General features: G+C 46.9%; 1 protein-coding gene and 1 pseudogene across 2 annotated transcripts; one reads left to right on the plus strand and one right to left on the minus strand.

Annotated features, from left to right (window-relative positions):
* Nucleotides 1-2,306: 2,306 nt before the first annotated feature.
* On the minus strand, nt 2,307-23,532 carry GFRA3 (GDNF family receptor alpha 3; the record flags this gene model as incomplete). Its single annotated transcript, XM_080710454.1, has 8 exons — nt 2,307-2,396; nt 2,606-2,694; nt 3,059-3,193; nt 3,350-3,453; nt 8,008-8,320; nt 9,726-9,818; nt 15,086-15,373; nt 23,463-23,532. 8 exons carry the CDS (start codon nt 23,530-23,532, stop codon nt 2,307-2,309), a joined length of 1,182 nt encoding a protein of 393 aa, XP_080566580.1.
* On the plus strand, nt 15,569-18,060 carry LOC308270572 (DNA damage-regulated autophagy modulator protein 2-like; annotated as a pseudogene). The gene is made up of 2 exons: nt 15,569-15,642; nt 17,481-18,060. The product of its transcript is annotated as a DNA damage-regulated autophagy modulator protein 2-like (transcript).
* Nucleotides 23,533-24,234: the final 702 nt, after the last annotated feature.

Here is a 24,234-nt window from a genome sequence, read left to right on the forward strand (position 1 = left end):
GGGGTCTTACTATATTGAACTCACGATTCTCCTGCCTCAGCTTCTCAAGTAGCTGGAACAATAGGAGTTTAACACCTGAGTAGCTGAGGTTGGCCAAGAACCTGAAATCCTCCTGTCTCAGCCTCCCAAGTACTACTGGGGTTATAAGCATGTGCCACCACACCTGGACTTTTATTATTGGGGGGGGGGTCCTGGAGCTTGAACTCAGGGGCCTTCTACTTCTGAAATATACCATTATCCTTATTTTATTTTATTTTATTTTTATTGTGTGTGGTACAATGGATAGAACCCAGGGGCCTTCTACCTCTGTACTATACTTCCAGACCTATTTTTATATTTTATTTGGAAACAGGGTCTCACTAAGTTGCTGAGAGCCTCACTAAGTAGCCGAGGCTGGCTTCGAAACTGTGCAATCCTCCTGTCTCGGCCTCCCAAGTACTGGAATTACAAGTGTGTACTACCATGCCCAGCTTTATTCTTTATTTTGAAACAGGGTATCACTAAGTTACAGAGGGCCTCACTAAGGTGCTGAGGCTGGTGGCAAAACTATGATCCTTCTGTCTCAGCCTTCCAAGAACAGGGATTACAAGTGTACACCACCACACTTGACAACCCCTAGCTCCTGTGTTTTGTTTTTGTTTTAAAGCAGGTCTTGCTAGTTTGCTGAGTCTTGCTAAATTCCTGAGGCTGGCTTTGAATCTGCAATACTCCTGTCTCAGCCTCTCAAGTATTGGGATTACCAGCATGTGCCACCATGCCTGGATGGCAGAGGTTTCTTTGTTTTCTAATAGAATTACAAATTTCCTAAGACTGAAATTTCCTAAATTTCAGTCTCATCTTTCCTCCGGCTCTCATTATGATCTGGAGCGGGCCAATAACACAAGCAGGTGCTCAGTAAATGCCGTAGTTGACTCAGGCCCCATCTCAGCTGCTGTTGCAGATCCCAGGCTGTATCCCAGAAATGGCCATAGCTGGGATGGATGCCAGGTCTACAGCCTCATTTAAGCATGTTTCCCTTTCAATTCCATGTCGAGAACACAGAGGCCGAAAGTCTTGCCTGAAGTCATATTGCAGTTCATCATCACCTGGCCATGTGATGCTTTTTTTTTTTTTTTTTCAGGACTGGGGATGGAACCCAGGGGCATTCTACCTCTGAGCTACACCCCCAGCCCTATTTCATATTCTTTCTTTCTTTTTTCTTTTCTTTCTTTTTTTTTTTTTTCCTTTTTCTTTTTCTTTTTCTTTTTCTTTTTTTTTCTTCTGCGAGCCTGGGGATGGAACCCAGGGGCATTCGACCTCTGAGCTATATCCCCTGCCATATTTTTTTCCCTTTATTTTGAAACAGGGTCTCACTAAGTTGCAGAGGCCCTCACTAAGTAGCTGAGGCTGACCTCAAACCACGATCCTCCAGTCTCCCAACTGCTGGGATTACAAGCATGCACCACCACGCCCGGTCCTTATTCTTTATTTTGAAACTGGGTCTCACTGAGTTGCAAAGGGCCTCAGTAAGTAACTGAGGCTGGCCGCGAATCATGATCCTCCTGTCTCAGCCTCCAGAATGCCGGGATTAAAACAAGTGCTACCACGCCTGGCTCCCCGTCGCTTTAACAACCCTAATTCTGTATACATTCACAATTGAGAAAATGGAAAACAAGTAAAGTCTTAGGTCAAAATGTTTAATCATGATCCAAGAGACCAGCAGGACTTTGAGACAGTAGTAGGTATCAAGCAAGACCTAAAGGCTTCAGCTCCTGAAGCCTGAATGCTCTCCAGGATCCCAGGACAGAGTGGCGCGGGCAGCCGGCTGCCGTCCTCCTTTCAGGGGAGGAGATGGGGGCAGAGTCTCGCTCCAGCCTTCTTCACAAGGGAAAACTCTTTCCAGGCTGCTTCAGAACCCCCAGCCCTGCCCACTTGCAAGATGCAATAGAGAACGACTGACTGGTTAGACTCTGGGGGATCCTGGAGGACAGAAGGAGCAGATCAGGAGAGAGCGCAGTGGAGCTGGTCACCACCAGAAGATGTAGCTAAATGTAGTCACTTAATCCAAAGGAGGGGCAGCCTGAGTCAGGAGGGGGGGCAGGGCTGGAGGGAAAGAGAGCTAGCCCATCGGGACCTGGAGGCCATAGCCCTAGCTCCTACCCTGGCCTTGCTGGACCCACCTGAGCATGCCAGGTGGGGAGCCCGGGGAGGCAGGGTTTCGGAGCTGCACACTGAGCCTCCTTCTGATCTGTCCTTTTCTTACCCCTTGCAGGCTGCAAGTCAGGATGGGCATGGTGGAGGGGAGGAGGGCCCCTGGGAAAGTTCAGCTACCAGAAGCTCCAGGGCAGACTCAAACTAAGTGTGCAGGAGAAAAGAAAGGGCACCCAGGGCTGTGGCCTCAGAGCAGAGCTGTTATTCTGTGGAAGAAATAGAAGAGAATCAGCTGAGGGGCCCTCTCTATCCTCTTCCCCACCTCAGCTTCAGTCAAGACTGCCCCCTTCCGCTGGGGTGTCGGCTAGAGGTCTATGGTATTAGTGGCTACCCACCCCTATTCCTTTATCTGCATGATTTGGGTTTTCCCCAGCTGATCTGGTAAAGGTCTGTAGGATAACAGAGGAGTCCCTACCTGGTGTTCCATCGTAGAAATGGTAGTGTCTTCCCAGTCCTGGGAGAAGAGCTGGCTATGAAAACGCATCTTAGCTGCAATGGCCTCCACTGGGAGGAGAGAAGGCATATTTCAAGGGCACGGAGGCAGATGTCACCGACTCCCCAGGCAGGAATGAGTGCCATGGGAACCTTGGAATCTAGGGGTGCAGGCGGGTGGGCAATGGGAACGGGATCTGTCTCATTCTGCTTGCTGGACCTCAAGCTGGAGGTGGCCCTTGGGCAGGCCCAGGTTGAACAGGCAGGGCAGGGGGCCCTTGGTGAGTGGGAGAAGAAAGGCCAGGGTTGGAGGGTGGAAGTTTATGTCCAGAAGACAACTGCTCTGTCTGAAGGAGATGGACAGGACTAGTCTGGCCACAACAAAGGGCCCTCCCCTCCTCTGGGTCCTGCTGGTGAGCAAGAGGGGCACACTCACTCAGGCAAGGGTTATTGGAGAAGGACCCTTCCAGCCGTTCACACTCCTCCTGCAGGTTACCACTGCCACGGCAGGTGCAGCTTAAGGCCACGCTAGTGTTGACGTTGCTGATGAAGTTGGGGGTCATGATAGTCCCTGTGGGGTTAGAAGGCAGGGGATTGTCGAGGCCAAGGCTAGCCCTAACTTCAGCACCCACCCAGCTCAGCACCACACCATCTGGGTTCAGGCTCCAGGGTGTTCTCATCCTGAGGGCTGACAACCTGTGGCTCCTCACACATGCCCCAGCCTCACCGATCAGCCCCAGATATGCTCGCAGACATCTGGACTGCTCTGTGGCACATGTCCCTAGGATGTCCATGGGGTGGCAGTGGGTCTGGAAATCCACCAGGCGTGATCTAGAAGAAGAAAAATGTCAAGAGGCCTGGCCTGTGGGCTTCCGCCTCAGCTCTCCAGCATGGCACGCGCACCCCCACCCAACTCCTCTGCCTTCAGCATCTAGCCCGGCTGCCTCCTCAGGGGACCTCTGAGTTCAACCCCAGTGTAAAGAAAGGGGGGGGGGGATGATGCATGTATAAACCAGGTGTGGTGGCACATGCCTATAATCCTACTACTTGGGAGGCTGAGACAGGAGAATCACAAGTTCAGAACCAGCCACAGCAATTTAGGAAGGCTCTCAGCAACTTAACAAGATCCTATTTCAAAATAAAAAATAAAACAGGGGCCAGGTGTGGTGGCACAGACTTGTAATCCCAGTACTTTGGGGAGCTAAAACATGAGGATCACATCTTTGTGACCAGCCTCAGCTACCTGGTGAGGCCCTCTGCAGCTTAGTGAGGCCCTGTTTCAAAATAAAGAAAAAAAAATAGGGCTGGGGGTATAGATCAGAGTTAGAATGTCCCTGGGTTTAATCCCCAGTAACGCTGGGCGTGGTGGCGCACGCTTGTAATCCCCACGCTTGGGAGGCAGAGACAGGAGGATCGTGCAGGTTCGGAGCCAGCCTCTCTGGTTTAAGAGACCCTGTTTCCAAATTTAAAAATATAAAAAAAAAAAATAGGTCTGGGAATGGAGCCCGGAAGTAGAAAGGCTTTCAGGAACCCCAGTACCACCAAACAAAACAAAAGAATCCCCAGTAAAACACACACACACACACACACACACACACACACACGTATATTACTCAGCCGATTAGCTGATATACAGTAATAAATGTTACATATATTGCTATTATTATTATTTGCAGTTTTGAAGACTGAACTCAGAGGCTCATGCATTCTAGGTAAGCACTCTACCACTGAAGTACATGGCCAGTGCTTTTAAAATTTTGAGACTGGGTTTTGCTAAATTGCCAAGGCCAGCCTGGAACTTGTGATTCTCCTGCCTTAGCTTCCTGAGTGACTAGGATTACAAGTGTATGCCACTGCACCCAGCTAGATATGTTTTTTGTTGTTGTTGTTTGGTACCAGGGATTGAACCCAGGGGATTCTACTTCTATTTTGAAACAGGGTCTTTCTAGGTTGATGAGAATTGCACTACTTGCTGAGGCTGTCCTCAAATCTTCAATCCTCCTGTCTCAGCTTCCCAAGTACTGGGATTACAAGCATGCACCACCACACCCAGCTTATTTTTCAATTCTTGAATCAGCATCTCATGAAGTTGCTGAGGGTCTCACAAAATGCTGAGGCTAGTTGAGAATCTGTTATCCTCCTGTCTTAGCCTCCCAAGTACTGGGATTACAGGTGTGTGCTACCACACCTGGCAAGGTATGTTACTATCAACATTCATCCCCTAATAGGTAGAGCTAGTTTTAGTTTTCTTTTCTTTTTTTTTTTTTTTTTTTTTTTGCAGTACTAGGAACTGAAACCAGGGGCATTCTGAACCCAGTACAATACCCTTAACCCTATTTTTTATTTTAAAATTAAGTAGTTAAGGCTAGTTGTCTCAGCCTCCAGGGACTGGGATTACAAGCATGTGCCACCATGCCCAGGGCTGGTTTTCTTTGGGTGATGAAATTATGAGTCTGGCTGGGCGTGGTGGCGCACGCTTGTAATCCCCGCGCTTGGGAGGCGGAGACAGGAGGATCACGCTGGTTCAGAGCCAGCCTCGCTGGCTTAAGAGCCCCTGTTTCCAAATAAAAACATAAAATAGGTCTGGGAGTATAGCCCGGAGGTAGAAGGGCTTCATCCCCAGTACCACAAAAATAAATAAATAAATACATACATACAAAATAAAATAAAACAGGGCTGAGGTTTAGCTTAGATATAGACTGCCCCTGGCTTTAATCCCCCCAACCACAAAATAATAATAATAATAATTAAGTTCTTTTTTTTTTTTGGTGGTACTGGGGATGGAACCCAGGGTCTTTCTACCTCCAGGCTATACTCCCAGACCTATTTATATTTTATTTGGAAACAGGGTCTCACTAAGTTGCTGAGAGCCTCACTAAGTAGCTGAGGCTGGCTTTGAACCCGCGCGATCCTCCTGTCTCAGCCTCCCAAGTGCGGGGATTTCAAGCGTGCGCCACCACACCCGGCTTGATAATAAAGTTCTTAAAGGACAATGAATGACACAAGCATTAGCACTTATGGAGCATGTACTCTGCTTCATAAGCTAACCACTCTACACAAGTGATTTAACCCTGACCAGAATCCCATGAGGCCTGTATTATTATCTATTTTTACAGGGAACTAAATAGAACCTTAGGTTAAGCAATGGAATTTTCAGTCAAGTGATGTGCTCAAGATCACACAAATCTAGGATTAAAATTTATATGAATCTTCAGAACCTACCTTATCACAACTCTAGACTCTTCCATGGGAAACACCTTGTAAACTACTGCCATCGAGGCATGCACTCAAGATGCAAACATATCACCAGGACGTCTATGTTTGTTGTTTGACTAGAAAAATGACAGGAAGGAGCTGGATGTGGCGATGCACACCTGTAAGCCCAGTACTTGGGAGGCTGAGACCGGAGGATCACAGATGAACTACTGCCATCGAGGCATGCACTCAAGATGCAAACATATCACCAGGACGTCTATGTTTGTTGTTTGACTAGAAAAATGACAGGAAGGAGCTGGATGTGGCGATGCACACCTGTAAGCCCAGTACTTGGGAGGCTGAGACCGGAGGATCACAGATGGTGGACACCTCAGCTACTTAGTGAGGCCCTCTGCAACTCAGTGAGACCCTGTTTCAGAATAAAGAATAATAAATAGGGCTGGGGGTGTAGCTCGGAGGTAGAATGCCCCTGAGTTCAATCCCCAGTTCTGCAAAGAAAAAAAAAAAATGACTGAAAGAAAATGCTCACCAAAATATAGTAAATTATCTTTAGGTGAGGGAATTTAGAGTGATATTTTCATACATTTTTATATTTTTTAAAGTTTTAACACAAAGGAAAAAAGGTTTTTTTGTGTGTGGTACTAAGGGTGGAACCCAGGAGCATATTACTTCTGAGCTACACCTCAGCCCTATTTTATTTTTACTTTGAAACAGGGTCTCACCAAATTGCAGGGAGCTCACTAAGTTGCTGAGGCTGGACTCAAACCTGCAATCCTCCTGTCTTAGCCTCCCAAGTACTGGAATTAAAGTGTGTCACCTGTTTTATTTTATTTTATTTTATTTTTTGGTGGTACTAGGGGTGGAACCCAGAGGCTTTCTACCTCTGGGATATACTCCCAGACCTTTTTTTTATATTTTATTTGGAAACAGGGTCTCACTAAGTTGCTGAGAGCCTCACTAAGTAGCTGAGGCTGGCTTCGAACCCGTGCAATCCTCCTGTCTCAGCTTCCCAAGCACGGGGATTACAAGCGTGCGCCACCATGCCCGGCGGTGTCACCTGTTTTAAAGAAAAAAAATATTGTGTTTGGTGGGGTTACTAAGGATACAACCCAGGAGACAGCCTACCTTCAAGCTATGTTCTCAGCCTAACATTATTTCTTATTTGGAAAGTGTAAGGTTGATGAGAGTCTCACTATTTGCTGAGGCTGTTCTCAAACCTGTGATACTCCTGACTCAATTTTCCAAGTATTGGGATTACAGGCGTGCACCATCACACCCAGCAAAAAAAGAATTTAGAGACAGGGTCTGATTAAGTTGCCCAGGCTGGTCTCAAACTCTTAGCCTTAAACCATTTTCCCTCCCCAGCCTCCCAAGTGTTGGGACAACAGGTGCTGTCACCGTGCCCCAGTCAAAACTTTTTTTTTTTCTTCTGGCACTGGGGATTGAACCCAGGGGCTTTCTACCTCTGAGTTACACCCCCAGGCCTCTCCCTTTTTTGTTGTTTTTGAAACAAGGTCTGGCTAATTTGCTGAGGGCCTAAATTGCTGAGTATAACCTCAAACCTGTGATCCTCCTCCCAAGTACTGGTATTACAGGTGTATGCCACCACACTTGGCACATACATTCTTTTTTGGGGGGAGGGAGCACTGGGGATTGAACCCAGAGGTATTTTACCTCTGAGCTATTCTCAGGCCTATTTTATTTTTTATTTTGAAACAGTCTCTCTAGCTTAATGACAGTCTCACTATTTTGCTGAGTCTGTCTTCAAACCTAAGATCCTCTTGTCTCAGCCTCTCCAGCTGGTATTCCAAGCAGGCATAATTCTTTTTAAGAAAAGAGTTTCAGCCAGAAAAGGTGGCACACCTTTAATTTAAGTACTTGGGAAGCTGAGACCGGAGGATCACCGTTTTGAGGACAGCCTCATTTAGGAGACTCGCAGTGATCTAGTAAGATGCTGTTTCAAAACTTTAAAAGGGATGGGGGCGATCTGAGGTATTGCTGGGCTCAATCCCCAGTATCCCCGGTAACACACACACACACACACACACACACACACACACACACACACACACACACACGTTTCACAAAATATCCAAGGATGAGCCAGTGGGGACGCGGCTTCCTGAGGGCGACCGACCCAGCCTGCAGGCAGGTGGCAGAGCAGGGCACCTGCACAGCGGGTCGGCCAGGCAGAGGCGCTGCAGCTCCATGCAGTTGGGGGCCTCGGGCGGCAGCGCGCAGCTGGGGGCGATGGTGTTGCGCCGGCGCTCCCCGCAGCCGCGGTCCCCGGGCGCACACGGGCACAGCAGCAGGCCCTGCGCGTGCGGCTCCGCCGCCTTCTCGAAGAACGAGCGCAGCTGTCTCAGGCAGACGTGGCGCTGGCAGCGGGGCGCCGAGCAGGCCTCCCCGTAGGCCTTCCGCAGCCGGTCACACTTGTCGTTATAATTGCACAGCACCGTGAACTTGAGGCAGAGGTCGGAATCTGTGGGGAGAGCGACACCAAATCACCAGACTGCGCCCTCTGGCAGACCTGAAGCTCAGGACCGGGCAATCCTCTGATTTGACCAAGAAGGTCGTGGGTAGGAGGGATGGACTGCCCTGACGGAGCCACTCCTAGTCTAGGGCTTTCCCTCTACCACAAACTACCGCTGGTGCTCTGAAGCCCTCCCCATCCTCTTCCTCATGAGGGGGCGGGGCTGGATAGTGAACTCAGGGCATTCTATCTCCAAGCTATCCTCCAGCCTTTTATTTATTTATTTATTTATTTATTTATTTATTTATTTATTTATTAACGTTTTGTGAGACTGGAGATTGAACCCAGACGCATTCTACCTTTGAGCTACACTCTCAGCCCAATTTCTTTTCTTCTTTCGAAACAGGGTCTCACTACTTGCTGAGGCTGTCTTCAAACTTGCAATCCTCCTGTCTCAGGCTCCCAAGTACTGGGATTACAGGCATGTGCGACCACTCTGGCTCTTTGTTTATTTTATTTTATTTTTTGAAACAGGGTCTTACTAGTTGCTGAGAGTCTTGCTATTTGCTGAGATTGCCCCTGAACCTGTGATCCTCCTCTCTCAGCCTCCCAAGTACTGGAATTAAGCCCAGGGCTGCATAAATACTAAGCAAGTACTATACTACTGAAATACACCTCCCTTGTGATATTTCTATTAACAGAATATTTCTATTAGCAGCAGCCTGAAGGGCTAACTTGAACAGGTTATTCATTGATTCCTCATAATTAAGAGTAAACCTCTGTAGTTTCCCCTCAAAATCCTAAAATACACAACTGACCATACAACAAAGGTCACTACAAAATTCTACTTGAAACGCATCGAGCTGATAATACAACAAAGCTTGCCTCTTCTCCAAAAAAAGTGCGTAAGTGTGTGCTATTAACTGGCAGCCTTATTTTCCCGAGGGGTGGGGCATGCGTGGAAGTCCTCGCCAGGGTGATGGAGGATGGCTCCCCACCCTAAGTGACCCTGATCAGCCCTCACTATTTTCTCTGGCCAACACCTCGCCCATCCCATTAGAATGGTTGAAAACAAACAATTTCCTTGTCTTTAGGGACAAAAGGGCTACTTTCCTGGCTGTCCTGAATATGAGTAAATCCTCCATTTCAAGTTTTTCTGGGACTGTGGCCACTCCCGCCCTGCTCTTCAGAGTGGCCAGGGGCTCTAATGGGCCTTTTCCAATGCCTGCCTACTAACTGCTGTTTTCTTGATGTCTCCTGCGAGGGAAGACCATGCACCACGCAGATACAGTGCTTCTTTAGTCACTGTAGGCTAGAAATTCTTCCTGTGCAGGTCCCCGGGCTGGTGCCCCTGTCGCCCTTCCCTCGGGCTAGGGCAGCCTCCCAGTCCCCAGCTGAGGCTTGCCCTCCGCACCTGGTTTGAACATGCTCAGCTTGTTGAGATTCATTTTCCAGGGTTTACTGGTCACGGTGTCTTCGTATGGGGAGACATCCAGCTCATAGTCACCTAAAGGCAAGGTAGGGAACACCAGAATGTTGAGGATCCAGAAGGGGTGGGAACAGCAGCAGCGGAAGCTGCTGGATCAGAACTCAAAGCTTTGCCCGGCAAACAGGAGGAAAATGCACAGCCATAAAGTTATAGGTCAGCCGGCGTGGTGGCGCACACTTGTAATCCAGCATTTGGGAGGCTGAGATAGGAGGCTCGGGATTTATGGACAGCCTCAGCTACTTAGTAAGGCCGTTTGCAACTCAGTGAGACCCTGTTTCAAAAAATAAAAAATAAAAAATAGGGCTGAGGTGTAACTTGGAGGTAGAATGTCCCTGGGTTCTATCCCCAGTACCGAAAAAAAAAAAAAAAAGATATAGGTCGGGTACAGTGAAGAAACTGATTAACAGTAAGAGCAGCCATTTGTAAAGCCCATGGTATTTGGGCACTAAAACATAAGATACACACACACACACACACACACACACACACACACACACACACACACTTACATTTCATCCCATCCATCCTCCCAGAAACCCTGAGTAGGATAGAAGAAACTGCCGATGAGAGCAGTTGAGCGACTTGTTCAGGCTTACTTAAGCTAATAAGGAGGGCTGGGATTTGAAATCTGGACTATGTAATTCCAGAGCCTCTGCTCCTAACCACCAGACATACTGCCTGTGGGCACGGATCAGGCAAAAGGACTGTCTTGTTTTCTCTATCATGGAAGAGACAGTGGTGGTCTCTGTTCCAGATCTGCATGCTTGGCTAAGGAGATGCATGGCATTCTGGAGAAATAGAAGGGAGGCCAGTACTGATGTGACCTTGAGGAAAAGAGAGAAGAATAAAAAGACAGTGGTCTTGCAGACTCCTTGAGGGGACTTACCAAGTCGCTGCTTTGTTCATATGCATGGGAGGAGCTCAATAAATACTGTTAGAAGAGAGGTGAGAGAGAAGAGCTTTGGGGTCACCCCAAAAGCCTTTGTAAATACATTTTCAGGAGAGCAGGAATGTAGACAGTATCAGGCAAGCAGGATGGGCTAGACAGATAGGAGTTCCTGAGGGAAAGGCTGGGAATGAGAGGATTCTTGGAGAAGGCTCAATGAAAGTTAAAAAATAGAAGAAACTATGATGAGGAGTAAAAAGCAGGGAACAAGAGGTATAGTACAGCCAGGCGTGGTGGTGCACAGCTATAGTTCCAGTGCATGGGAGGCTGAGGCAGCGGGTCCCAGGTTCAAGGGCAGTCTCAGCCTAAAGACCCTGTTTCAAAATAAAAATAAAATATGGCTGAAGGTATATCCTGAAGGTAGAATGCCCCTAAGTCAATCCCCAGTACATATGAGAAAGAAAGAAAGAAAGAAAGAAAGAAAGAGAAAGAAAGAAAGAGAGAGAGAGAGAGAGAGAGAGAGAGAGAGAGAAAGAAAGAAAGAAAGAAAGAAAGAAAGAAAGAAAGAAAGAAAGAAAGATGGGTATGGTAGTAGTGCATGCTTGTAATCCCAGTACTTGCGAGGCTTAGACAGGAAGAATACAGGTTTGAGGATAGCCTCAAAAAAAAAGTTGACAAATTAGTAAGACTCTCAGCAACATAGTAAAACCTTATTTTAAAACAAACAGCCGGACTGGGATTACAAGCATGTGCCACCATGCCCCGGGCTGGTTTTCTTTGGGTGATTAAATTATGAGTCTGGCCGGGCGTGGTGGCAAACGCTTGTAATCCCTGCGCTTGGGAGGCGGAGACAGGAGGATCTCCCAGGTTCGAAGCCAGCCTCACTGGCTTAAGAGACCCTGTTTCCACATAAAATATAAAATAGGTCTGGGAGTGTAGCTCGGAGGTAAAAGGGCTCCATCCCCAGTACCACCAAAAACAAAACAAAACAAACACAAGCCGGCATGGTGGCACACACTTATAATCCCAGTACTTGGGAGACTGAGACAGGAAGATCATGCAGGTCCAGCCTTGGCTACTTAGTGAGCCTTTCAGCAACTTAGTGAGACCGTTTCCAAATAACATATAAAAGGGTAGCCCAGAGGTAGGAAGTCCCTGGGTTCCATTCCTAGTGCTGGAAAAAAAAAAAAGAACAAAAAGAACAAAAAATAGGGCTGAGGATGTAGCTCAGAGGTGGAATGCCCCTGGATTCAATCTTCAGTACTGCAAAACAAACAAACAAACAAACCGTCAGGGGATGTATGTAGCTCAGGGGTAGAATGGCTCTGAGTTCAATCCCCAGCACCAAAAAAAGGTACCAAATAAATCCTGCCAGTTGGGTAAATGTACTCAGGGCAAAAAGACCAAAGTAGTGACTCTCCCATAGAGGCTTGATTAAAGGAACTTCTAATTAGGTCTAGAAAGAGATGCATGCCTTGAATCGTGGGAAAGATTTCTGGCACACAAGATAACAGAAATCAAAGATAGTAAAAGCAAATGCCCTAGCATTCTTCAGGCAGGAAGCAGACTGGGAATGCTGCTAAGCCCCAAGAAGTTACAGCTGCCAATGCCCTTTGCAAATATAGTCAAAGAGCATGACAGAAATCCTACATGGTGATGCACACCTGTAATCCTAGTACTTGGGAGGCTGAGACAAGAGGATTGCAGGTTGAGGACAGCTTCAGCAATGTAGTGAGACTGTTAACCGGGTAGCAAGACCTTATTCCAAAATAAAAAATAAAACACTAGTGGGGGTGTAGCTCACAGGTACAATGCCCCTGGGTTCAATTCCCAGTATCACACACACATTAAAAAAAAAGGATCTCCCAGAAAGTTGGGCCAAGAGCCCTAGAGAACAATGAATAGGACAACCACTCCCATACAGCAAAATCAGGGCCTTATTACAGAACAATCCCAGCCCACTGTGGTGGTGCAGGACTGTAACCCTAGTACTTGGAAGGTTGACAGAGGAGGATCACAGGGTCAAGATCAGCCTCAGTAACTTAGCAAGACTCTCAACAACCTAGTAAGGACCTTATTTCAGATGAGATCGGGTGCATTCAGGGAGGTATGGCCGTAGACCGGACCTTATTTCAAAATAAAAAAAATAAAATAGGGCTAGGGTATAGCTCAGAGGTAGAATGCCCCTGGGTTCAACCCCCAGTGCCAAAACAAAATGAAAAACACATATGGTGTTTTGTTTGTTTGCTTGTTTTGGGTGGGACTGGGGATGGAACCCAGCCCTACTTTTTTATTCTTTTTATTTCAAAACAGGGTCTCACTGAGTTGCAGAGGGCCTAAGTAGCTGAGGCTGTCCGCAAACCGTGATCCTCCTGTCTCAGCCTCTCAAATGCTGGGACTGCAAGTGGGCGCCACCACGCCTGGCTCACATATGGTTTTGACAATACTCACTTCCTTCTGCTGTGGGAAAGGAACGCCCCATACAGAGGCTGTCCCTTTAGCCTGGATCCAAGAATGAAGAAGACACCAGAAACAGCTGACAATGAACATAAGCAAGAACTAAACCTTTTTTTCCTTATATTTCTCTTTTTTTTAATTTTTTTATTTTTGGTGCTGAGATAGAACCCGGGAGCATTCTACCTTCGAGTTACACCACCAGCCCTATTTTTTGGTCTTTATTTTGAAACAAATTCTCACTAAGTTGCAAAGTGCCTCACTAAGTAGCTGAGGCTGGCTTTGAACCCAAATCCTCCTGTCTCAGCCTCCCAAGTACTGGCAATACAAGTGTGCACCACCACGCCTGGCTCTGCTCATCTGTTACTACAACATATTCCAGTAAAAGTTGACTAATAAAAAGAGAAGACTGGCCTTGGGAGGCTGAGATAGAAGGATCACAGGGTCACAGATAGCCTCAGCTACTTGGGAGGCCCTCCGCAACTCAATGAGACCCTGTTTCAAAATAAAGAATAAAAAATAGGGCTGGGGGTGAGCTTGGAGGTAGAATGCCCCGGGTTCCATCCCCAGAACCGCAAAAAAAAAAAAAAAAAAAAAAGAGAGGGGACTGGCCCCATCCATGCCTTCTCTCTCTTATCATCTCCTATCTGGTTGGTGATATCCTTTCTGCTAAAGGCTGGCTTGAGAGGTATTACCTAGTCTCTCTGAATTTGTAGATGATATGGTATTTGGAGCCTATTTGTGAGTTAAGACCCTTTTCCCATTGGTTCTCCATATCTTTCTGCTCTAGGGTCTTCCGGGTTGGGCCTTTGCCTGGTTCAGAGCTCTGACAAAAGGGGGTTAATAGTAAGAAAAGATGGAGTAGGGAGAAGAGAGAGGGCAACATGAGTATCCAACGGAATACTCCCAATTTCTCTCTCTCCCTTTTTCTTTTGTGTACTAGAAATTGAACCCAAGGGCATCCTATCTCCAAGCTACCCAAGCCCTTTCTTCTTCTTCTTCTTCCTCTTCCTCTTCCTCCTCTTCTTCTTCTTCTTCTTCTTCTTCTTCTTCTTCTTCTTCTTCTTCTTCTTCTTCTTCTCCTCCTCCTCCTCCTCCTCCTCCTCCTCTTCCTTCTCCTTCTCCTTCTCCTTTATCATCATCATCATCATCATCATCATCATCATCATCATCATCATCGTTGTTATTATTTGTGGTACTGGGGATTGAACCCAGGGGTGTCCTAGGTCTGAGCTATACCCCAGCCCTATTTTATTTTGAAACAAGGTCTTTCTAAGTTGCAGAGGGCCTCACTAAGTTTCTGAGGCTGGCCTTGAATCTACAACCTTCCTGTCTCAGCCTCTCAAGAACTGAGATTATAGACCTGGGCAGCCACACCCTGCTTCCTCCATCTCTTATTGATGCTAAATGAAGAGCTTCAACATCATCCCCATCAGAATCCACCATTTGCCTCATATCCTACAAGATTAAAAACAACCCCCAAAGCCAGGCGCAGTGTTGTATGCCTGTAATCCCAACTACTCAGGAGGCTGAGGAAGTAGACACACAAGTTCCAGGCCAGCTTGGGCAATTTAGTGAGACCTTGTCTCAAAATAAATAATAGCGTGGTGGTGCACACTTGTAATCCCAGCATTTGGGGGTCTGAGACAAGAGGATCCAGGTTCGCGGCCATCCTCAGCTACTTAGTGAGGCCCTTTGCAACTCAGTGAGACCCGGTTTCAAAATAAAGAATAAAAACTAGGCCTGGGGGTGTAGCTCGGAGTTAGAATGCCCCTGAGTTCCATCCCCAGTACCGCAATAAATAAATAAATAAATAAATATAAATAAATAAATAGGGCTGGGGATGTAGCTCAGTGGTAGAGCACCCCTGGGTTCAATTCCCAGTAGTGAAAAAACAAAAGTCCAAGAGCCATCTTCCAGAGCTTAGCCCACTCCAGGGCCTCACCAAGGCCCCGGGCAGGATGGACGGTCCAGTAAATGTCCAGGCACGTAGCTTGGTTCTTCATGCGCCGGTGGCATGAGCAGCTCAGCAGAGAGCTGTTCCTGAGGTGCCGCGCTGCTTCCAGGCAGTCTGCAGGAACCGAAGACGCTGCAGAGGGCAGTGGGGTGCTTAGATGAGAGGCGCAGGAACCCAGGTGGTGGTAGGCAGCATTACAAGTGGGGTCAGCCAGGCACCTCCTCCGGGCCTGGACACAGCTGTTGGTGAGCCGGCTCTCTGTGGGAAGGGGATCTCCTGTAGAGGGAGAGATCAGGTGAGGCGCAGGTGAGATCGCAGTAGCCGTCTGGAGTACCAAGTCATGAGGTAGCATCAGGGAGATTCCTGATGATACCCTGAGAAGCTTTTAGAGTGGCGCAAAAGGCCTGAGAAACAAGGGTGGAGAGAAGTCCAGATCTGCATGCTCTATGATCCGCAGCTCTCACGATCCGCATGGAACAGACCTTGCCTGAGAAACGATGGGGTCTGGAGAGGCTGTTCGGCCTCCAGGGAGTCAGAGGAGGACAGTGTGTGAAACTAAGCCTGACCCTGCCAGGAACAGGGGAAGAGGGCCCTAGGCAGGGTCCTGCCACGAGCAGGGCTAACAGCAGAACTGGAGAGTTGAGAATGTGCAAGAGAATTTTAAATGAGAATTAGCACTAAAAATCATTTTAAAGCCAGCTTTGGCTACTTAGTGAGGCCCTCCTCAACTTAGTGAGATCCTGTTTCCAAAAAAAGAATATTAAAAGATAGGACTGGGGGTAGAATATCCCTGGGTTCAATCACCAGTACCACACACAAAAAAAAAATCATTTAAAATAAAGACAGGTTTGGTGGCACACATCTGTTATCCCAGTACTTGAGAGGCTGAGACAGGAGGATCAGAGTTCAAGATAGGCTTTCAGCAACTGAATGAGGCCCTCAGCCACTTACTGAGACCCTGTTTCAAAATACACACACACACACACACACACACACACACACACACTTACAACCAAGGCCTGGTGGGTACTAGTGATCCTATTACTTGGGAGGCTGAGGCTAGAGAATCACAAGTTCAAGGCCAGAATCCAGAAATTTAGTAACACTGTGTTTCCAAATTAAAAACAAAAAAACCACAAAAAAACCACAAAAATGACTGTGGTGGTACAGGCCTATAATCTCAGTACTTGGGAGGCTGAGACAAGAGAATAGCAGGTTTGAGGCCAGTCTCAGCAATTTAACAAGACTCTCAGCAACCTAATGAGACCCTGTTTTCCTAATATTTGGGAGACTGAGATAGTGGGATCGCAGGTTCGAGACCAGCTCCGCAAGTACTGAGACTCCTATCAACCTAGCGACACCCTGTTTCATAATAAAAATAATATAGGGCTGAGGATGTAACTTGGAGGGAGAATGCCTCTGGGTTCAATCCCCAGTGCCACAAAATAAAAAATAAAAAATAAAGTGAACAGTCTGGCTGGGCATGGTGGCTCATGCCTGTAATCCCAGTAGTTATGAGGCTGAGAGAGGATTGCAGGTTAGAGGCCAGACTTAGCAACTTAGCCCTTGTTTCAAAATAAAAAAAAGCCAGGCATGATGGCGCATGTTTATAATCACAGTACTTGGAAGGCTGAGATAATAGCCTCCCAGGTTTGAGGCCAGTCTTAGCTACTTAGTGAGGCCCTCAGACAACTTAATGAGATCCTGTTTCAAAATAAGAAAATAGGGCTGGGGGGTGTAGCTTGGAAGTAGAATGTTCCTGGGTTCAATCCCCAATGCCAATAACTAACTAACTAACTAAGGAGTACTGAGCACAGAGGCATCTTCCTAAAATTGCAGTACTTGGGAGGCTGAGACAAGGATTGCAGGTTCAAAGCTAGCCTCATCAACTTGGCCCGGCTGGACACAACTTAGTGAGACCCTGTTTAAAAAAAAAGCCGGGCGTGGTGGCGCACGCTTGTAATCCCTGCGCTTGGGAGGCAGAGACAGGAGGATCACGCAGGTTCGAAGCCAGCCGCGTGCCCTGGCTTAGGAGACCCTGTTTCCAAATAAAAATATAGGTCTGGGAGTGTAGCCCGGAGGAAGAAGGGCTTCCAGGAACCCCAGTACCACCAAAAAAAAAAAAAAAGAGGGTTAGGCCGGACGTGCACGCTTGTAATCCCAGCATTTGGGAGGCTGAGACAGGAGGATCATGGCTCAAGGACAGCCTCAGCTACTTAGTGAGGCCTTTGCAACTCAGTGAGACCCTGTTTTAAAAATAGAGTAGGTGCCCACGGGCGGTGCTGGAGGGTCGTGGCGGGACAGACCAACAGATTTCAGAATTTGCAAAAGGTTCAGGTTTGGGCAGTTCTGAAGACTGAAATTTTGTGAACTTGTAAAACAGTGACACTGATACAGTAGCTCCAGAAAAATGGTTGTTTGGGGCAATGCTAAATATTGCTGCAGTTTCACGCATTGCTACCATTTATGTCTGTTATAAGCAAGTTCATGCCCTGAACCCTTAGCATCAAATAAACAAGGCTAGTCTTGTACTTGGAATACTGAGTGGTTTAGGACTTTCTCTTGTGGCAAATTTCCAGAAAACAACACTTCTCGTCGTGCATGTATGTGGCGTGCGCTTACTTTGGGTACGTGTTCATTACATGCTTGTTCAGACCATCCTTTCCTACCAAATGCAGCCCGAATTCATGGCCAGCGTATCTTCTGGATCGGATTGCTCTTGGTTATCTCGTGTGGATGCTGACTTGCTCATCAATTTTGTACAGTGGTGATTTGGGCACTGATTTAGTACAGAAACTCCACTGGAACCCCGAGGACAAATTTTATGTGCTTCACAAGGTCACTACTACAGCAGAATGCTCTATGTAATTTTTCTTCTTTGCTTTTTTTTTTTGACTTACATTCATGATTTTCAGAAAATTTCTTTACGAGTGGAAGCCAATTTACATGGATTAACCCTCTAAGATATTGCTCCTTGTCCTGATATCAATGAACGAACAAGACTACTTTCCAGAGATTTCTAATGAGAGGATAAAATATTTCTGTGATGGTTATGATTCTCAGGGATTTTTCTTAAGAGAGCCTTTAACAAAGCTGGGCGTGGTGGCGCACGCTTGTAATCCCCGCGCTTGGGAGGCTGAGACAGGAGGATCGCACAGGTTCGAAGCCAGCCTCAGCTGGCTTAAGAGAGCCTGTTTCCAAATAAAATATAAAATAAAATAAAATATATAAAATAAAATATAAAATTAAAAAGCGCCTTTAACCTTTGCAGATATTCTATAAGAAAACCAATCTATTTTAAAGCCCAGAGAAATATCAAAGAGCATTTAAAGATGATACATATTATGTGATATGTTATCATCAATATTTTTCATCAGGTAGCTCTAGTTTTAAAAAAAAATGTAACTGTTAAATGTTGGTCCTGTTAAGTGTTTTCTTATGGGTGAGAGCTACTCTATCCACTTAATATTAAACATTCTTTACCTCGTATTCAGCAAACCAACTAACACAGTATTTACTTTACCACTGACCACTAAAATGATAGCTCCAGAAATGTGACCAGTTTCATATGCAGATACCCACTCCCCCCTCCTCTTTGAATAGGATGGAGATATAAGTGCATCCATTGTCTTGAACAAGGATTGAATGGACACAAACCAATGAAAAGATGACGCAGAGTAAAGCAACGTGGGTTCAAAACTCCCATGTTCGACGGGGAGGTTTTAAAAACCATCTTTCCTTATGCAGAGAATAAAAGGACCATGTGCAATAAAAAAAATAAAAACTAAAAACCATCTTTCCACGACACCATATAATCTGGCCATACCACTCCTGCATATCTTTCCAAAGGTACTGAAATAAAATTATAGTAACACATGCATAACTTTGTATTTTTATTTCTTTATTTTGAAAGCAGCTTACTAAGTAGCTGAGGCTGGCTGCAAACATGTGATCCTCCTGTCTCAGCCTCCCAAGTCCTGGGATTACAAACCTGTGCCACCACACCCGGCTGGCTTTTTCTTTCTCTTAGTACTGGGGTTAGGACCCAAGCACACTTTCATCGCTGAGCTATATCCCTCAGATTGTTTTTAATTAATTATTTATTTATTGTGGCACTGGGAATTGAACTAAGGGGTATTCTACCTCTGACTTACACCCCAGCCCTGTATGTATGTATGTATGTATGTATGTATGTGTATGTATGTGTATGTGTGTGTGTGTGTGTGTGTATATATATATATATATATATATATATATATATATATATATAGTGGCACTTGGGATAGAACTCAGGGGCATCCTACCTCAGAGTGATACCTCCATGCCGGGCGTGGTGGCGCACGCTTGTAATCCCCACGCTTGGGAGGCTGAGACAGGAGGATTGCACAGGTTGGAAGCCAGCCTCAGCTACTTAGTGAGGCTTTCAGCAACTTAGTGAAACCCTGTTTCCAAATAAAGTATATATATTAAAAAAAGGTCTGGGAGTATAGCCCAGAGGTAGAAAGCCTCTGGGTTCCACCCCTAGTACCACCAAAAAAAAGAGTGATACCTCCACTTCTATTTTTTGTGTGTGTGTGTGTGTTTGTGTGTGTGTGTGTGTGTGTGTGAGTGATACTGGGGATGGAACCCAGGGGCATTCTACCTTCAAGCTACACCCCCAGCCCTAATTTTCTTTATTTTGAAACAGGGTCTCACTGAGTTGCAAAGAGTCTCACTAAATAGCTGAGGTTGTTCTCGAACCGTGATCCTCCTATCTCAGCCTCCCAAATGCTGGGATTACAAGCATGCACAACCACACCCCGGCTCTTTTTTATTTTGAAACATCATCTCACTAAATTGTGGAGGGTCTTGTGAAGTTGTTGAGGCTGGCTGCTAACCTGCAATCCTCCTGTCTCAACCTCCCAAGTACTGATTACAAGAATGCATCTGGTTCATTTCCTCCTCCTCCACCTCCTCCACCACCACCACCACCACCACCACCACCTCCTCCTCCTCCTCCTCCTCCTCCTCCTCCTCCTCCTCCTCCTCCTTCTTCTTCTTCTTCTTCTTCTTCTTCTTCTTCTTCTTCTTCTTCTTCTTCTTCTTCTTCTTTTCAGTCCTGGGAATGGAACCCAGAGGCATTCTACCTCTGAATGACACCCCCAGCCCTATTTTTTTTTCTTTCTTTCTTTCTTTCTTTTTTTTTTTGGTGGTACTGGAGGTGGAACCCAGAGGCTTTCTACCTCCGGGCTATACTCCCAGACCTTTTTTAAATATTTTATTTGGAAACAGGGTCTCACAAGTTGCTGAGAGCCTCACTAAGTAGCTGAGGCTGGCTTCGAACCTGTGTGATCCTCCTGTCTCAGCCTTCCAAGCGCAAGGATTATAAGCGTGCGCCACCATGCCCGGCCCTATTTTTTTTTAATTAATCTTTATTTTGAAACAGGGCCTCATTAAGTAGCTGAGACTGTCTGTGAACCATGATCCTCTGGTCTCAGCCTCCTGAATGCTGGGATTACAAGCATGTGCCGCCACACCTGGCTCTTTTTTTTTTTTTTTTTTTTTTTTTTTTTTTTTGGTGGTACTGGGGGTGGAAGCCAGGGGCTTTTTAAATTCCAGGCTATACTCCCAGACCTGTTTTATGTTTTATTTGGAAACAGGGTCTCACTAAGTTGATGAGAGCCTCACTAAATAGCTGAGGCTGGCTTTGAACCTGTGCAATCTTCCTGTCTTAGCCTCCCAAGTACTAGGATTACAAACGTGCGCCACCACGCCTGGCTCTTTTTTATTTTGAATCAGGCAGGGTCTAAGTTGTAAGTTGAAAAGGGCCTTGCTAAATTGCTGAGGGTGTCCATGAATCTTCAATCCTCCTATGTTAGCCTCCCAAGTATTGGACTTACAAGCATGGACCACCAAACCCAGCTATCTTTTGAGACAGTCTTGCTAAGTTACCTGGAATAGCCTGAAGAGTTTTTTGTTTGTTTTGTTTTGTCTGAAGTACTGGGGATGGAACCAGGGGCATTCTACCTCCCAGCTATACCCCCCAAGCCCTATTTATTATTCTTTATTTTGAAACAAGGTCTCACTAAGTTGTGGAGGGCCTAAGTAGTTGAGGCTGACCGGGAACCTGTGATTCTCCTGTCTCAGCCTCCCAAGTACTGGGATTCTAGGTGTGCACGACCACACCCGGCACTATTTTATTTGAAACAGGATATAATTAAGTTGCAGAGGCTTGCTATGAGCCTGCGATCCTCCTGTCTCAGCTTCCCATGTACTGAGATTATAGGTGTGTGCCACCATGTCTGGCTTTATTTTTGTTTTGAAACAGGGTTTCTTGCTGCATATGGTGGCACACACTTGTAATCCCAGTATTTGGGAAGCTCGGACAGGAGAATCCAAGATTCAAAGCCTGCCTGGCCAATTTAGCAAGGCTCTCAGCAATCTAGTGAAACTCTGTTTCCAAATAAAAAATAAAATCTGGCTGAAGGTAGAATATCTCTGGGTTCAATCCCTAGTACCATAAAAAGAAAAAAAGGTTGCTAAGAGTCTTGCTAAATTGCTGAGGGTGGCCTCAAGCCTGCAATCCTTCTGTCTCGGCCTCTCAAGTACTGGGATAACAGGCATGCACAACCATACGTGGCCAATTTTATTTATTTTGGAACATGGTCTCCTGTTCCAAAACACTAAGTTACTTCGTGTTTTTCTGGATCCTGACACACAGACATACATTAAGGTTAGCGAAAATTCCTGGGCAGTCAAATCAAATTGGTGATGTCTTGCTGTACACATTTACTGATGAAACCAGTCTGAACAGACCAGTCCTCTCCCTCCTTCTTTCACCTCGTGAAAGGAGGTGGTGGGGCAATGTGTGTGGTCTCTGCTTCAGGATTCTCTCCACTCAGGCTGCTGAGGAGCCTCACGATGAGATTCCATGCATCTACCCCAATCTCCAAGGCCTTAAGCACCTCCCCAGGGATATGGTGAAGCTCAGGCTGCCCTTCCTCTAAAGAAGGGCATAGTTCTAAAATCAGGCTTTGGCCAGGCATGGTGGCACACACTTGTGATTGCAGGTTTGAGCACAGCCTCAGCAACATAGTGAGAATCTCAGCAACCTTGTTTCAAAATAAATAAAATGGGGCTAGGGGTGTAGACTGGAGGTACAATGCCTCTGGGTTCAATCCCCAGTATCACAAACACACACACACACACACACACACACACACACACACACACACACACACACAGCAAAACAGGCTTTGGGCTATACATCCCACTAAATATATACTATTTTTTATTCTTTATTTTGAAACGGTCTGTTGCGGAGGACCTAAGTAGCTGAGGCTGGCTGCAAACCTGTGATTCTGTGTCAGCCTCCCAAATACTGGGATTACAAGCATGCACCACCACGCCAGGCTACTATGGATCTTTTCTCCAGGGGTCAAAGCAAGGCGCTGAGCAGCTTGCAGGGGAAAGGCCATCCTGCCCAAGAGGAAGTCTTCTGCACCAACTTAAAAAGTAAGTATATGAGCTGGGCGTGGTGGCGCATGCTTGTAATCCTAGCGCTTGGGAGGCTGAGACAGGAGGCTTACACAGGTTCGAAGCCAGCCTCAGCTACTTAGTGAGGCTCTCAGCAACCTAGTGAGACCCTGTTTCCAAATAAAATATAAAATAGGTCTGGGAGTATAGCCTGGAGGTAGAAAAGCCTCTGGGTTCCACCCCCAGTACCACCAATACATAAATAAATAAACAAACAAACAAACAAAATAAAGAATAAAAAATAGGGCAGGGGGTATAGCTCAGAGGTTGAATGCCCCTGGGTTCCATGCCCAGAACCCACAAAAATATAATAATAATAATAATAATAATAATAATAATTATAAGTATAATAATAAGTATATGGGGAGAGGGAGTATTGATGTTAAAGTCTCAACAATACAGCCAAAAATGATGTTGGCAAGGTTTGTGCTGTTTACACCCTAGTTTATAACAAGTGCTAACAAACTGTACCCAGTTTCAGTCCTCAAGGAAGGTGGAGGAGTGGAAGCCCCGTGGAGCAAATGGCAGTCCTAGCTGTGCCCAGATTCTCCTCTCTTCCAGGAGATGCTGTCTTGAGGTTGCCCGACTGCGTGTTGTTTTGTAACTACAGAGATGCACCTCGAAAGAGGAGAACCAGCCGCGGGGAGACGCTTGGGTGCCCGGCCGTTGTTGGCACTCAGTTTCACAACTGTTAAGATGCTCTATCAGGCACAGAGCCCAGCCCCTGCCCGGCACCCTGGGCTTGCTCCCCAGTCCCCGGCTCCGCTGGGCCGATGCACGGGGCTGGCCCGCCGTGACCTGGCCCGCCTGCACGCTCACCTCCACCCGCCCCTCCGCAGGGCACACTCACCCGCTCCGAGTGGCAGCGGCAGCAGCAGCAGCAGCAGCAGGACCACCCGCGGGCTCGGGGGTCGCACCATGGCGGATCAGGGCGTCGGGGTCCGCCCCGGGGCGCTCTACCTGCGCGGGACGCGGCGGGTGCGGGGCTCCGGGCTCCGCGCCGCCGCCCTCCTCCTCGCCCTCCTCGCGGCCGACTCTCCCACCAGGGTCCCGGCGCCGCCCTCCAACTCCACGCGCTCCGGAGCGCACGGGCGGGGCGGGCTGGGGGCCGAGGGTGCTCCGCCCGCCCGAGGCTGCCCCACTGCTGTCTGCTGCCAGCTGGGCTTAGCGAGGCTGAGGAAGCTGCCCAAGAGATGTCCATCTCCCGGATCCAAATATTTCTCAAGAACACCCCCACCCCCTTTCTGAACAACAGCAACCACCGCAAATGCAATCTTGTAACACAACTTGAACAAACAAGGCACGTGGCGTTTCTAGTATTTTGTTTTTCTTGTAGAAATTGCACAACTGAGATTTCATTTGTCCCTCAGAAGTATCTTCAAGGGTAAGATTCCCCAATTTTTTTTTTTTTTTTTTTTTTTTTTTGGTACTGGGGGTGGAACCCAGGGGCATTCTACTTCAGGGCTACACTCCCAGAGCTATTTTTTTTTTTACTTTTTTTTTTTTTTAAAAAGGGTTGAGTTGCAAAGGACCTCATTAAGTAGCTGAGACTGTTTGTGAACCGCGATCCTCCTGTCTCAGCCTCCCAAATGCTGGGATTACAAGCGATCGCTACCACGCTG

Source organism: Muscardinus avellanarius (assembly GCF_963383645.1).
Source record: "Muscardinus avellanarius genome assembly, chromosome: 1".
NCBI lineage: Eukaryota > Metazoa > Chordata > Mammalia > Rodentia > Gliridae > Muscardinus > Muscardinus avellanarius.